Source organism: Spea bombifrons, chromosome 5 (genome assembly GCF_027358695.1).
Source record: "Spea bombifrons isolate aSpeBom1 chromosome 5, aSpeBom1.2.pri, whole genome shotgun sequence".
Classification (NCBI taxonomy): Eukaryota; Metazoa; Chordata; class Amphibia; order Anura; family Pelobatidae; genus Spea; species Spea bombifrons.
The window spans coordinates 66,754,299-66,771,634 of record NC_071091.1 but is presented as its reverse complement, the minus strand read 5'-3'; the positions used below and the strand labels follow the sequence as shown (position 1 = coordinate 66,771,634).

The following is a 17,336-nucleotide window of genomic DNA, read 5'->3' as shown; positions in this document are numbered from 1 at the left end:
TAGTTAAGGATCTGATCTGAATAGCCATGTAGCTGTTACACATCAACCAGCCAGCCTTCTTCTCCTTGTGAGTCTCTTTTATGTGCACATTCCTTTTACTTTAAGTGTTTTCAAAACACCATAAAGTTTTATATTGAAGTTCACTTAAACAACATTAAATATACTTTTTACACTGGCATAGGTACCCGTAACTGTTCTGTTACAAATACATGTGTTTTTATGTGGTCTAGTCTAAGAAGCACAAGTAACTTTTCAATCAGCAAGCCCGTCACAACCATATCGATGACATACGGGTATGTCCTTAAAAGCTTTGCCTAAATGCTCATTCAGGATGTTCCTGTACACAGCGTGATCAGCGCAGGGGAGATCGAAGGAAAGAGAGGAGAGAAACAATGCTTTTCTCTCTCTTCCCACAAACATAAAATTAAAAAAAATAAAAAAAAATTTTAAAGAAATTTAAAAAACCCTAATACAGTGAGCTTGGTGATGTCATTGTGAAATCACTGGCATACATAAGATGGATCTCTTTACATTACATTACATTTATTTATAAAGCGCTGGCAGATTACACAGCGCTGTTACAGTCAGTAGAACAATTTCAAATACAATAACAAACTGGTACAAAGGAGAAGAGGGCCCTGCTCTTGCGAGCTTACAATCTAGTCGGTGGTTGAGGGGAGTGAGACAATAGGAGAGGACGGCTTGGATGGGGATGAGTTGATCCGGTTCCGATGATGTGTTGAAGCTGTTGATTGTTCCGATGGCTGTGATTATGATGATGGTTGGGAGTACTGGGAAGGAATGTTGTACGCTTCCCTGAACGGGTGGGTTTTCAGAGGTTTTGAAAGTTGTGTATGAGGCAGAAAGTCTGACGGAACTGGGAAGGGAATTCCACAGGAGGGGTGCGGTGGTACTTGGTATGTAGTTTCCATATTGCACTAACAGTGTATAAAAATAAATAAAATTTAAAAAGCGCAGACATCCCATTACCCTACCTCTACATGTAAAAAGTATAACCCTCCTGTTTGCTAACCCCCAAACCTAGAAGCATTGAAAAGACTAGCACCTAGGGTATGTGCCCCTCTAGAACAAATCAAGGGAATTAGGGGATGTTGTCGAAACATAAATTGGGTCATTGTTCATCAGTGGCACCTATTGTGTAGAGGAAACAATGCGAAATTGCATACTCGTACTCGCAATTATTTTGTTGTGCGTTTCTATGGTTTCAAATGAAGAAGAAAAAAGGAATAATTTGTGTGGGTACATCAAAACACAAAAAAGTTATCTTAATAAAACCAACATATGGTAAAATTGGCAAAAAAGTACAGTCCTTGGGGTACTCTGAGACTGGTAGATAATAAATTGAAAATTAAAAATACATGGTACAACTGGAGCCACCACTGACAAAACCACCACTTCTGGTGCATCCTCAAGTATATGTTTTATGCTCTGATTCCCTGCGACGTTTGCTGGGTTCAGTAATTCAGAGAGGCAGAATGTGATGCCATATGTTAGGGCTCCTACTGGGAAGGTCCACCCAGAGGCAGTGAGGCTTACAGAATACTGATGTGTGGCAGAATGTACTACATATCTCTCATCCCTTGCTCCATATTCAGAGATTCGTGTCTCATATTTGGAAAAAATAAATGGCAGTGTGACGAAGCTGCGTTCATACCTATGCAAATACTGTTTAAAGTACAAAGCTCAGCGTGTTTCTCTAATATGACCTCTAGATTGTAAACTGGTTTGAGCAGGGCCCTCCTCACCTGTTTCTGTAAGTCAAATTGTTATGGTTATATACTACTTGTTATGTCCTGTCTACCCATCGTACAACACTATGGAATATGATGGCGCTATATCAACCAATAATAATATTGCATTCAGACCTCCCCAGATTTTTCTTTTTCAACAGGGAAACCTTTTGTGAAATAACTGATATCACTTGAGAGGCCTTGAATCTAGAAATCTGTGCACAGATTGCGACAGAATGCCAAATCAGGGTCCTCTTCAGAACCTGCAGATCTTTTCTGCACGGAGCCACTCCACGGGTCATAATCAGGGATTACAACGGTGGGAGAGAAAGAACAAGAAGTTTGTCCAGGCATTTAACTCTTTCGAGTTCAACAGGCTGAACTGAGGTTCTAGTTATATTTTATTAGCATGGGGCCAGCAAATCTGGCCCCTGTTGGTAGAGGGGAACGTAGGTTGCCAGCATAACGACTTTGTATGCAGGAACTTATTATGTGCAAAAGAGCAGTAGAGTTTTCACAGGGATGTCTATTCTAGGTCTGACCTAAAGTAGGGCCTCCAGCCTTCCTTTATACCTCCCACATCATCATCTCTGCTGTGCATCTGCTTCGTGCAGACAGACAAGGGATATATTACATTAGTGCCACTACTTAAAGACATGCTGAACAGTCTGCAAAAACCTCCATAAAATAAATATGGCAGTTTCAAGGTACATCTCTGAGCTGTGGCATGCCAAGGAACCTAACCGCTGCATGTAAAGCAGCCCAGGGGCTCCCAGACTTGGCACCCTTAACCAGGATTTGCTACTGGCATAGAGGTTATTTATATAGAAACTTTGACAGCAAATAATCATTTGGCCTATCTACAATTTACTTGTACTTCTCGTAATGAAAGGTGGCCATCGTGCAGACTGCGTGTGAAATACAAAGACCCACTAAAAACGTAACATATAGACCCATGTGCAGGCTTTACAGTCAAAGAAACCATGAACTTCAGCTGTTGCTCCAATTACTACCCATACAGCAAATACCAGTGTATGTTCGTCAAACAGATCCACACATTCTACCACTAGAATTCGGCTATTTACTGCATCTGTCCCCAGTTGTTGGGTTCAGTCAGGAGTTCAGCATGCATGTGTACAAGCAACCCCAGTGCATTTACGATTTACGGCGGGGTTCAGCAATGTTTACTGGTAAACGGTTCAGTCAGATGTCATCTAGGATTAAAACACGGGCATGAAAACAAAGTCGCAGTAAGCTACATGTATCCACTTAAGTAACGCATTCCACCCACCCTGTAAGATGCCTTTGGGGCAGAAGACAAGAAGATAAACACGTATGTGGGTTACCAAGATTCTCCCCTTAAAATAATTAGTACTTAAAGAGCCTTATAGTCAACCACTGACAAATTGTAATCATGATCACTAAAGGAAATGTAGCTTTACAATACCTAGGTACAGACGAACAGCCTAGAGGCCATGTTTAACCATAACAGTCGTAATCGAGTGTGATAGTCTTTACAGAACAAGCACTGTGTACGTAGTGGAATCTCACCTTGTGTGTATACTGTGGGAGCCGTTATACTACCTTTAATAAGGATCTGCAGGATTACTCCTCTTACCCAAGTTGAAGAAGTACCATAACTGACCAGTTCAGGCAGCAGGGTGGCATGAGTAGAAGGAACTTTAACAAAGGAGGCCGATTAGATATGTCTCTGATCTCAAATCCCCTGAGGAAAACGTTCTCCAAAAGAATTATTGAAAACCTAAAAGTAGTTTTGATTAATGAATAGATGTGGAGCGAAACTGTTCGGCTGAACAGATGTCACATCCTGGCATCCAAAAGCGATGAAGGCAACTGTGGAAGTAAGCTGGGTCAAGCCAAAAGCATTGCCCAACCTAATTACACCAAACGCTACGTTTTGGTCTAAGAAAGATTGGAGCTTTTTCTGCATTTTGTGAGGCTGCCTCCAAGTTATTGGCATTGAATTAATTTCATTATTAGATACCCAAATAAACCACAGACGCACACACACCAAAACACTCGCTAGTACCAGACACAGGAATAGGCAGGTGCAAGTATAAGAGGTCTAGCAGAGTAAGCGAATGGGGGAGGGAGAGGCAAAATGAATAATGGAACAGCTGGAAGAATTAACAGAGGATGGTTGCTATGCTGCTTTCGGCCAGCAATAAAGGAAAATGCTCAGAGAAGATGACTAACCTACACAAAAGCAAGCAATCTAAAATACCACAGCAGAAGCAATACAGACAAAAGGGGGGAAAAAAGAAACTCTTGAAGGAGGCAAACTAAGGAACAATATGCCGAGCTTGAAACAACATACAAAGATGGTTCATAGCAAGATTTCTGAGAAGTGGAAAGGGTACAGAGAAAGAGGAGGATGTTAATGCTAACATACTGGAAATGAGTTTATTGCGTCAGAAAGTCTTTTTTTTTTTTTAATAAGAAATTACAATAAATTAAAATGTACTGGAACATTGTAAGATATCACAGAAAGCATATGTGACTAAAGTTGAAAGAGGTTCAAGAGATTCGGAGCCAGAATGATGAATGCTCTCCAGCCTCCATTTTGATACAGCCGTCACCTTTTATTTTTGATATATATAAGAAGACACCGATATAATCAGATAAACCTGTAAACCTACACTGTTCAACATTAAGTAACAAAACACAATCTCAGGTAATCAGCTTCCCGCAGCTATAACAGTTATAGGCGAGTGTTAACCATTTAAATACCCAGTAGAACTTACTCTAGTCTAAAGCATTGGGCATTCCAAATGGCACCATACAGAGTCCTTACCATCTGGATACCTTTAGTTCAACACATTAAAAAGATCAGCAAACCTTTCTTTACACATTTAGGCAATCATGAACAGTCCTATCTCAACATTGTTTTCACAAACTTAAGTTAAAAAAAGGGAGCACATCCCTTTAACCCTTGTGGATCCAAACTGTCGCTGGTGTTCTACTCAAACAGCCCAGTTTATAGCCATTTATACAAAGCTGTATCCCAGATCGCAATTGGTATACTTATAGCTAATTTTGTGGGGTGAAAGACAAAGTGAAATGTGGTGACTTTGTATAATATGCATTAAGCGTCACAGTTAATTCATTCATTAAGAACATTATTTAGTTCAAATAATAAATGGCCAATCAAATATCTAGATTATTGTTCAGTTTATCATTCTGGATGTTTACCCATTGAAAGTCTAGAAAGCTTAGTATAAGATGATGTGACCTTGAAGTCAATGCTTCTCACTTCTAAGCCATGGGGTGCAGACTCTACAAGGTTGCCTCACTTACGGGGGAGGGGAGCTGGAATTTCAAACCAACTACAGTACATTGGGCATTAAGAAGGCTTATACTCATATTATAGGCATAATACATATCTAAGTCAGGGAGGTGAGTTAGGAAGCCATACTGCCTTATCGATAACTATGCATTAGCTAGGATCAGGTCTGGAATTACAGTCTCACCAGGGTTAAGTCATCCTAAACTTCTTCCACATACATAGTGATGTCAGCCAGCTGCATTTGCAACTCTCCCACAAACTCGTTTAGAGAATATTTCCCCAAAGTAATTCCATAATATTATTATTAAATAAACACACATATGCAGGTCATCATGTCTGTCATCACATAAATACAATAATATTGATATGTCTGGGCTATATTCTACCACAGCTACAACATTTTTTATTGGTTTCCATGGTAACTGCTCCATTAGAACTTTGCCCCAAATACACTTTTGGCATTATGGCCCATTGTGTCTGGCTTCAGGCAGGGCTGCTTTTCTATAAACGACATGTATCCCATTGGATAAGAGCATCCATGTGGACATTTACAACAGACAGCATTCGCCAGCAACCCTGCCACTCAACACACCTGTAAACAAGGCGAGGCGTCATATTCTGTAAGGAAGGAGACATGAACATGACAGGCAGCACGCCTTCCCAAGAAGACATTACACTGCCTGAGTGTCTGTGACGTAAGCATCACCACTCAAACAAACTGAAGCCACCACTCCCACTCTCCCAAGAGAACATCTGAGTCGGCCCGCCCACAGTGGGACGTGCTAAAAGCAAGGCCCATCCTCCTCCTTCCAGACCTAACATGTGACGTCAGCATGGCATGCACACCACGGGCAGCGAGGAGATGCCACACGGCTCAGCAGGACGTCGTGACGTCACTGTGCCAGCAGTCCTCCGTGCCCAGAAGGTGCAGCCAGGCAGTCGAACCTGTTGCTCTGCTGAAACCAAGGGAGGGTTGGGATGGAGAGGGGGCGAGAAAGAAAGGTGGGGGCGCAGCCGGCTAGCAGACAGCAGCCATGCTTAGGGTTGCAAAAGAGGATGGGAGGGAGTGATTTACGAGCTGAGATCGTGCTCGGCGCAGACATGCACATCGGGTACACCTTCGTGCAAGCCCTCCCCTCAAAATAAACACCACCCCCATTTAGGGGAGCCAAGATGTTGCCAGGCAGAATCTCTGCGACACGACTCCTTGTGGGGTGGCACGAGTTGATCAAAAAAGGGGGGAGGCAGCGAATACAAGTTTTCATTGTTTGGAATGCAGATTTTTTTTTTTTTTGGAAAATGCAATCCGCAGCTAAACACGCGGATCACAACAATTAAAACTAATATCACTGCTAAATAAGCCTCGCTAGCAAAGCCATTCCACTGCAATGCGGCTGAATTCCCAACTCCATGTAATGACCTGCTTGTTATACACCCGTGTAATAAACAGCCGGAGCAGGATTTTTTATGCAATCTTTCATTTTAAAGGGAGCTAAAATACAAACAAGGCGTTATGGGTGTTTGAGAGGCGTGTAAAAAAACATTAAATGCCCAGCGCGGCCCTCAGGGGGTTAAATCTAGTAGTATCCGGCTTGACAAAGGAAGACAAGTTAAGATCGCGTGTGAGTCTCTCTTTCTAGCCAAGCCATACATCAAAGGCCCGCGATGCATAAACCTTGGCTATTATCTGGCGGAAACGGCCTTTTATTCCAAACATAGTACATAACTACAACACCGGATGGCATTAGATCAAAACAAAGAGGGGGGGCAGATATGATCAAGTGACCCACATGCACAAGCGTTTAAAAATGCGACCCCTTGTCTGATTAAAACACGAGCCCGTGTGTAACCCGATCCCACACTGCTTCTCTGCTGCACACATACACTTAGATCGCCATTACACCTCAAACCGAAGTGGACACCAACCCTAACAGAGAGAGGTGTGAGGACAACAATGTTGCCAATTCTAATGAAGAAGTGGAGAGTGGGGTGGCGGGCGTCATGTGGAATATCCGATCGCCTCGCTTTTTCTATCTAAACTGTTTTCTGCTTGTGTCATTTGAGGTCATCGTTTACAATCCACCGCAGTCATATGTGGTATATAGGCAGAAAGAGAGGCTAACCCCTTGATTGCTGGATCATGTTAAGATTTAAAGGTGACAGTGTGGAGCGGCAGCAGAATGGTTAATAAAAACCCCCACTCCCTTTACAGAGAAAAATAAACATAAAAAGCGCATCGGGAAGAAGTGAGCGCTTGCATTTAAAGGTCCGCCTGAGATCGTGCTAGAACACGGAATACGGTACTTACATATTTCTTCTGAATGATATTCCTCTTGGGCCTTTCCTTGCTCATTCTGATATCCAGATGGGGTCCGTAAAAGACGACAATTGCCTCATGAATTAATAAAGGCCCGTCACAAAATCGCGATAACCAAATATCCTGATTTTTTTGGCTGGTTTTAGTGGTAGAGCTGGTAATCCGAGTTTTTTTTTTTCTTTTACTCTCGGTCGAAAGATTCACCTTGAAACTAATCCTCCTTTCGGGGAGAAACGAAAAGGCGTCCGATGCATACAAAAAAAAAAATTACATTAACAAAACGATCATAGTAGGGGAAAAAAAATCTTCTTGGAAACGAAGAAAAAAAATCGCAATACTAAACGACGCCCTGTGCTTTTTTTGTTATTGTTTGTATTCACAATCACAAATGCAATTGCAACATTGTTTAGTTTGAGATCAATAGCTACATCTTGCACATGAGTATGCTCTGTTTACTTAAATAGGAGTGTGCATAAATAACAGCAATAATAATAATAACAATAATAAAAAATAATCAAATGTTGGAAGTCACGTTTGAGCTGCAGCAGAGCGAACTCCACCAGCAGTGAGGTCTGCACCGTGTGAGTGTCTCTAGCGCTCTCTCTCTTTCTAGCTCTTTTTTTTGCCCAGCTTCCATTAGCCAATAGCAGCAGGCAGGGTGGTGTCTAGTTCCCATGCAGAGAAAGGACCTCTGACGTCACAGCTTCGTCAGCACGTCACATGGCACGGGGAGGTCCCAAGAACCCACTTGCATAGGCTAATGGGGGTACATCTGAGCCATAGAAGCCATGTAGTCTATATATGAGGTATTTAAGTATATGTGCAAGGGCTCGTTACTGAATACCACAGGATTATAACAGGACTCTCCATATAGAAGCCTATTTAAAGGGGCAGCATGGCCATCCATTGTGTCGGCCTTAAAATGCCAGCACTATATGGTATATCCTGGCGCATAAATAAGGCATTGATCGTGCCAATTTCCGGTTAATATCACTAGGGATCTATTTAATTTGAACTGTTTCGACACGGTTGTCGATTTGTAACTGTGTCCTAATTTTAGATCTTTGTTTGAAGTGCATTGTAAAGTTGTGTGGCTTTAAATTTACGCCTGGAGACGTGCGTGCCAAATTGCAATAGTCCCTAACCTTATTTTATGCCGCCCGCCTCCTTTCGCTAATGTTACCTTAGGTAACCTGTCAATATTTTATTTCTGCAGTGCTACTGATTATCCGCATAAACTGGACGCCTCATATTGTGCAGACTGCTTATGGTTCATATGTAAATATTTTGAATTCATGGACATTGTTTTGTACGAAAAGCAGTTTCTTTTTCGCGATGCAGACACTGCTTTGTGGGAGTTGTAGTTGAAACACTGTAACGTGCACGTCTACAGCGTCATTAAAAACCACAACTCCCATGAGGCTCCTCGCTGTATATACACGAGGTGCCCTCCCACGTATGCTATTGGTTGGCGGGTGTGACTTTGCTGTGTAATTAGGTTATACATACAGGCGGTTGTAGTTACACGACATTATTTCGTTTATCAATAGCATTAAGCCAGCCGGGTATTTCAGTACTGCAGGCATGTTTACCAAGTTGAAAACGCCTGTGTAATACCTCATACGACCTGTATTTAAGGTATAGCCCATATCCTTTACATCATGTAGTAGCTTACAAATTATCGTTTTAGTATTTAAAGCCGTTTACTTTTTTGTTTTCTGTCTTTAGGGCATTATATAACTTTACCCACGCGAAAAGCCATTTTATTGTAATAATCCCGCCCATCTCTGCACGGCTTGTATACATTATTTTCACAGCTTTCCAGCGCAAAAGTCACCTGTTTGGCTCTTGCTAGCCAATCGTTGCTGAGCTCTCATTCACTGTTCTGTCATCGCAAACTAAGCCGCGCTTTAATTGGGGCATGCTAGAAAGGATAGCGATTGGTTGTAAAGGGAAACTGGGTCGGTATGGGCGTGGATAGGACGTGCTCGGTGTATGTGAATAAGTATAATATAGTATATAGTGTACAGGGGCGTTAGTTACGGTGTACCGATTAATGGCGCTGGTGGAGCCCCTGTGAGCGGGCAATGCAAAGAGTTGATCCTGCCAGCGATAGAGGCCTGTGTCGATTGGGCCATCTGAGAGACTCGAATCACGCGTCAGGCGGCTATGTGTCTGCTATGTAGTTCTAGTGCCATCTCAGGACAGCTTGGCTAAGGTAGTGTGAGGTCATGCAAGCTGTCTGTAAACTTAGCACACCGTAAAGCAGACAAACAGAGTTTATAGCCTTCCTTATGTATGTATTATTCATCGAGCCTGCTTATAATCGCACAGAGGATCAGCCAGCGTGCCCACAAACACATTCTGATAAAGGAATAACATACAAAAGGGGAATGACTCCTTTGGGATGACTGCATTAGTCTCATTTCCTGTACAGTTACCTATTTGAAGCAGCCTTCTAGAAAACAATTTCAGCTTTCTTACCAAGTAACATTGTTCAGACGGTGACCCCTAACCTTAACTGTTTCCTACCAGGCCCCAGTGCTTAAATGTTCTTGTCAAATTACCTCTCAAGTTTTGTGTACCTTAGGTCAAGAAATCCTACTACCTCTGCTCACACTTAAAGAATGGAGCCGCTAGGTGAGAAGCCTGGCGGTGTTTCATAAAGTCACATGGTTGGCACTTAAGTCTTATTAGCCAACTATGTGAGTTTTTTCCCATTTTATTTATAAAAAAGGGGTTTTGCTGCAGAAGGTGTTCCATATATTAACATATAGAATGTCCTGCAATGCTGTACCTGATCAGATATGTCTCCGGATGACAAAAGGTGTTCAAGGTGATACATTTTAATAGGAAACTTGGTTGGTCCAGGAAGATGGCAACGCTGCATTATATGAAAAGTCAATTATCTTTGGGCGTCACTAAGCATATCATGTACAGATTAGACTTTCCCACAAGATAAGTTTACTGCACACATGGAAACCTGGATCACTTGTCAAACCACCCCTGTCACTAGAATAAACAAACATTTCACAGCAGAAATAAGAGTTTATTCGTTATTGGCACAGGTCCTTTACTGACGCTGTGATATTTTGCCAATGTCAATAAAGCTTAAATTGCTGGGGGGTATTATCAATGTTTTTTTCAGAAACACCACATTAACTGGTGAAAAGTGTTATTTAACTTTTATAATCACAGTTTTACTCTTTACTAGGAATGTATAATCACATAAAAACTACACAGAAACATCAACCCCTTTAGTACTTTTTTTTTCTCTGTACCCTTAAGGACTGAAGTGTCTTGGGTTTTTTTTGCACATTTGCTATCTTGTTTTCAATCATGATTTCCTCCTCTCTTCATTTAGTTAAACCACAGATTCTATATTGTTTTTTTCCAGGACAAGTAGGCCTTTCTTTTGAAACCATATATAAATATATAAACCATCATTTATTAGAACATAAACCTAAAAAGTTTGGAAAACCATGAAGAAATGCCACATTTGACACCTATAAAAACTATATATTAGTGCAAAATGAAGAAAACCCCAAAATATATTTAGGCATTTGTCCTGATTTTTGAGATTTCTCATATGCCTCATGTTTATTTTGGTAGTTACAAGACAAATTAAGAAAGCTGTGCATCACTGTTTCCAGTGAAACGTGATGTGTCTCGGAAGCCTAAATAGCGACTAGAAAAAATAAACAAACTGCTAAACAAAAATATATATTGTTGGCAACCCAAAGTATTTTACTCGGGTCCATTTAACACTTTACTCAACCATTTTACCACCAGTCTGCCAAAAGCAGTAAAATTAAGATTATTTTCATTTTTGCAACCACATTATAATATTTAAGTTGATTTCTCTCCTAGGATATGTTCAAGTACAAAAAGAGCTCTTGATCTGTATTCAGCAACACCCCTAGATGAGGTTGCCACCCTACCGCTAATCAGCCTTTTGAGGCCGGTGCAAGAATGAGTAAAATAGCTGATATTTATTTTTTTGCAATGGGGTAGCAGGAAGAATGCTTCCTCAAAATGGAGAAGTTCCCTCTTCAGCTGCCAGCACGAATCAAGAAACAGGTGAGGGACTATCTAGCCAACTGCCACCTTTCATTCTCCCAGGCGCTTCCCCAAGTGTCTCTGACACGCCCCATCCTTTCTGTTCCTGCTTTTTCTGGTCTTGCCCACTCCTTTTGTATCTGCTGGAGATCCTAGCTCTGCTGGTTTTGATGGGAGTGAGGTTTATTGTGTGATAGGTGGGTATAATGGGTGTGAGCTGTGATGCCTGGGTGTGATAAGAGTGAGGTTGGGTGGCTAGATGTGATGCCTGGGTATCATTGGAGTGAGGTGTGATGGTAGTGAGGTATGGTAGGCATGAGAAAGTTGTGATGTGTGAAGAAAGAAAAGGAGGGAGGAAGATATAAGGGTAGAAGAGAGGATAAAAAGAGAGAGAAAATAAGGTTTAGAGATGAAAGAGGTAGTCAAAAAAGAAAAGGGAGAGAGAATGCAAGAGAAGAAAGTTAATATATGATGTGGACAGAAGAAAAAAAAAAGACAGAGAGAAATAAACAGGACTAAAAACTGAAGGGAAGCGTGAATGAGGAAATATAAGATGTGTGTTGGGAGTTAGTGGTGGGAGTTATGCTGTACCACCATCAATGTCTCAGTTTATAGTAATGGGAATTATGCTGCACCACTGGCAATGTCTGGCTCAGTGTATAGTAGTGGCAGTTATGGCATACCACAATCAGTGCCTGGCCAGTGGAAGTTATGTTGTATCCCTGTCTGTGTCTGGCTCAGTATATGTATTGGTGGAAAGTTATGTTGCACCACCCTCTGTGTCTGGCTTACTATATAATGATAGAACTCATGCTGTACCATCGCCATGTACCATTGTGTTTTTCAGATATTGCTGGGCCAAAATTGGAACATGCTCATTACAGTTTTAAAACTTGGAATTTTGACAGATCGCTTTGCTGGGTCCAAGTCTCATTGTCTGCCGACTCTGTATTATTCTATGAGGATTCGCTCATGTGGGCTCACATCCTTCCCTCCAGCTCTTGACTAATCTCACCCCATTGCTCCAGGCTTGGTCACCCAGATTCCGGGCCCAATGGACTTCGCAAAGACACATCCTGCAAATGTTCCAGGTAACACATGTCTAGCTGGTGCGCCATACTTGACTGCCAGCTCTGTTGTATTATCCAGGCCCAGGAGAGACAGGCCTTTATCCAGAAATAAGAATCTGACTTTTTTTCTTATTGTAAGGGCATACTCTAGTCATAACGAACCAGCAACCTTAGGGGAAGGGTCTGGCCAAAAAAAAGACAGGCTCTCAATGATCAATCTCCTTACTTGCAGTTAGCAGCCGCTGACAGGTAGCAACACTAAGCTGGTGATGTACTTTGGCCATAATGTTGACAAGATCAGATCCTGGTGGATCTTGAAGAAGGCCCCTACTGCTGCCACCAATGTAATATGAACCAGGTGTCTGTAGCAGAGATCCCCTGGCTGTCGTAACCAGCAGCTATCTCAGTTCCTTTGGGAACTGCCTTCTGCAAGCCTCTGGAAATATCAGCGCAGGAGTGACAGGATTTTCGGTTATGGATTTCTTTCCCACTTAGTAAAGCAGACAACTGCCAGTACAAAGTGTAGTGTGTAGGAAAGGACATTGTGTTTATCCCCATTAAATTAAGGGGAAAAGGAACAGATAAACATTTAAATTTGTCATAAAAACAAATGCTAAGTATTTACACATAACAACCAATGAGCAGCAAAGACTGTGTTAATGGAAATCCCCAGGGTCTGGCCTAAGGCGGCCAATGGCATGGCATAAGGTATCATCCAATTAGAAGGGTGCCTACCCTCTTTGTGTTATGCTAATGGGAAGCATTTTCCTTCTCTGTGTTATTCTCTCTATCTGCAGAGGGAATTCAGCTTAACCTTTATTGTATGCAGCTGACTGATGCTGATCCTGTGATGTCTGGGCAGCCACAAAGTATATATATATATATATATATATATATATATATATATATATATATATATATTGAACCCCCAAGGTCAGTGGCTCCGCAGTGAAGAAAAACAAAAGTGGCTAGTGCCATAAGGCTGCAGTGGACACCAGGTCCCCTTCTTTATTAAGATTATAACTTCTTTGGTGGTCGCGCTCCTGAAGAATTTTCGACCCCTTCCTTCACTCCCCGTCCATAAGGCCTGCAAGAGGGCTGGATCTTCTGAAACAGTCGCTAGAGGAAGGTGGAAAGAGCTACCTAACTCCCATCCTCACCAGAAAAACGGGACCCGGCTCTGCCTTGACTTTCAAGTGTCAAATACGTGTACAATACTGAATATAAATATTAAAAAATGAAAAAAAAGCACACGTGCTCTGAAAAAATCAGGGCAATCGTGTGGACAAAGACTATATACAAAAAAGTGCTCCCCATGGAAGCCCCAGTCTTTAGGCTGGTGTGATAAAAAAAATTGACCAATAAACACCGCACACTTAGCCAAAAGGCTGGGGCTAGTATATACAAAAATAAATAGTGCATGTAGGGGTCCAAAGTGCAAAAAGTGCTTACCAACCTGTGCAAAAAAAGGTAAAGTGTGCTTAACCTCACAGAAACACCATAGTGCGCAGCACCGAGGACAAATTGCAACCTCGGGGCTTCATGCTATCCCAGGCCTAAGGCCTGAGGACCAAGCTCTCACAGACCCTCTCTCACAGGTACTCACTGGATCAAAAGGCCGAGAAGCGATATATTCATACATACTGAGGCAACTTGACACAGAAGTGCAGCTTTAGAACTTGCAACTTCAAGGACAGGGACTGAATTTTCTTCGGTTTCCCAACCCTCCCCTGCTGCCTGATCACTCCATCGTGCAGCTTTAAACCCTTCAATGACACGACTGCGACATTGTAGGGGTTAATATTTATTTGTGGGTACTAAATATCAGTCAATGCTGTGCTCCTATTGAGCATCCGCATTGAAAGAGTTAAAAAAACAAAAAACAAGAGCACTGACCTGAAAGTCAATAGGGCTTCGAGGTCAATTGCTGTGAGTTAAAAGTGGGTTGATGATGATCAGATCACTCTTGGACAATATGAGTGATCTGATCTTTATGGTACCCCTCGATGACCCCGCCCTTAAAAGAGAGGAGGTTCATCTAAAGTAATAAAAAAAAAAATACAAATATTGTACGATATTGGGCAGACATCTTTGATCTCATTGGTCTCCTGATTCCCACTACTATTCAGAAGTCGATTGAAGTAACACTCCTTGACATTTTTCCTGAAGAAATACCTGCGCCTCACAGAAAGCTACTTGTACGCATTCTCATTGCAGTGAAGACCTGTATTGCCAGGAAGTAGAACTCTAGCCCCCCCATCAATTCAGGAGGTTTTATATTCGCTTAAAACCCTGAATACCTCTCGTATCTTTCAACTAACGTGGGAGTGATGGGATGACTTTTATGCCTCTACATTTCATCTTACTCCAAGAGGTTTCATTCTGGGTAACCATCAAACCCCTTGGTACATTAAGGCCGTTAGTGGTCTGGATTAGACTCGTGTTCTCCCCTCTTTCCTTCCTTCTCTTTTGCTTTCCTCTCACCACTTTTTTTCCAATCTCTCTCTCATTTTAATTCTCTGTGCTTTTTTTATCACTACCAGCTGTAAAGGAATGTAGCATTAATTACTTATGTTATTAACAGTTATAGTATTAGGCTGTTGTTACTACAAGTTAATGTACTGTTATGTGTCCTAGAGTCGTAACTATATTCCGTATGTTCCATATTCTGTGTATGGTATTTCCCGGCTGTGACACTATGTTACTGCTATAGTCTTATATACATGTTGGCTCTACATCGACTTGTTACTCGTGGTGTTTCTTTCAGACTTTGTAAAACCTAATAAACTTAAAGTGACAAAAAAACCAAACACAAATTATTAATAAAAAAATACATAGTTATTCCCAGATCAATGTCAGTGGCCTAAACTTGTCACTTAGAAGTCATCTGTAAATATAAAAAATTATTAAAAAGTTTGAAAACTGAATTGTGCATGTTCCAGTTTTGACTCCACAATGCCTGAGAAACATGACTTACCCATGCATGTGGGATATCGCTGCACTCGGGGGGGTGGGGCTGGGTACTGAACACAAATCAAGGCCTATTTTGTTCGTTCACATATCCACTCAGAAAAATAAACATGGTTGAAACTGAAAAGTTTTTTAGACTAACTTTGGACGGCTGGTGTGGAATCAGCTCCATGGGACAGGCCAATATGCCCTAACTAGATTCCCTGAGCTGTCTTGTTTTTGGAAATATATAGTTTTAGGGGTTAAAATGAAATATGGGACCTCTATTGTGTCTCAAATGAGACCTGGACCCAACAAACTGATCTGTTAAAATTCCATGTTTGAGGAATGAAATGCGCATGTTCCAGTTGTAACCCGCAGTGCCAAAGAGACATGCCCTACCCATGTAAGAGGGGTATTCCTGTACTCCGGTGGGGGGGGGTGTTTCTGAATACAAATCACAAGTTGTTTTAGTAATTTCCCCTCTCCCAGGGAAAAACATTTACTACAATACTGCGTTTGGATATAATGGGTTTGTTAAAAATGGAAAAAAATGAAATTTTACTGCAATGTTTAGTACAGACTGGCGCTAAAATGGTTAAATCAAAAGTGTTAAAATGCCCCTAGTAAAATACTTTGGGATGTCACCTTTCAAAAAATATATACTTTTGTTTAGCAGTTTTTCTTTTTCTGGCCGCTATTGGGGCGCAACTCCCAGCATATCACTTACCAGCATAAATGAAAATACCAGGCATGTGTGGTGTTTCCAAAAACAGGACAAATACATAAATACACTTTGGGAGTTTTTTTTTTCTATTTGCACTGGTTATATATAGTTTTATAGGTGAAACTGTGAGGATTTCTCCTTTTTTCCCTAATTTTCCCCTCATTATTAGACTAAACGATGGTTTATATATATATAATAATTTTTTCAAAAGAAAGCCATACTTGTGCTGAAAAAAACCAATATATAATGTGTGGGGGCGCACTAAATGAGTTAGTGGGCAATCAGAGTAGAATAAAGTCATAGCAAAAGCAGAAAAATAGCTCTGCTCCTTTAGTGCAAACATGGTAACCCCCCAGTCCTGAAGGGATTAAACCAGACCACCACTCATGTGCAGCTGTTTCATCCTCTAGACAATATCTGATGAGATCCCAATTACTCTCTCCAGAGTAAGGATCAGTCCATGAACTGATTTAGTTTAATGTCTATACTCTCTCATGATGACAAAATCATTACTCATTTGGGAAACACTTTTGAAATCCAAGACAAAATGTAGTGTTCCTATATATATCAGCAACATTTCTTTTAAAGTGGTTTCCTTTGAAACTAGAAATCATTTCATCCATAGCCTCTGGTGACAATGTTTGATCTGCACAGGCAAGCAAGGATTTAAATCCGCAAAGAATTAGTCAGTTTAACTCTGAGTCTTGGTAGTATCTGTATATCTTCTGATCCCATCTCTGAATCCTTTGATTTGCCAGTCTTCCCTAATTTACTCTTTTTTTTTTTGTTGTTGAACAGAATGAATCAGTAGCGCTGGCAAACACCAAAGTCATCTATTATCATTTGTTTTTAAAAGCCTTGGTAAACATGTTCATTCAGTAATTATTGCATAGTTTATTTCTTCTCTGGGTTGCTTCATAACATAAAGGAATTACTTGGATTATGACTGATGTGGAATTATGTATGAATAATTACTAATGACAAGTAATTATTTCTTTAATTTGAAAGAAATGAGTCATTTAATGCAGTGTTGCACTTAAGATGTTGTACTTAAGATGGAACTATGAGTAATCTAAATGCATGTTACTTCCAAGGTGTAGTTTAAGAAGTTTGTCCATTATTTAGTTACTCTAAAAGCACTGCTGGTTGTCACAGT

General features: G+C 41.0%; 1 protein-coding gene across 1 annotated transcript in view; it reads right to left on the bottom strand.

Annotated features, from left to right (window-relative positions):
- The window catches only part of JARID2 (jumonji and AT-rich interaction domain containing 2), a 77,815-nt gene extending 69,812 nt beyond the window's left edge, over nt 1-8,003 (bottom strand). The window contains exon 1 of the mRNA XM_053466847.1: nt 7,367-8,003. Coding sequence (XP_053322822.1) covers nt 7,367-7,411 — 45 coding nt within the window. The 5' untranslated portion in view covers nt 7,412-8,003. The remainder of the gene's footprint in view (nt 1-7,366) is intronic.
- Nucleotides 8,004-17,336: the final 9,333 nt, after the last annotated feature.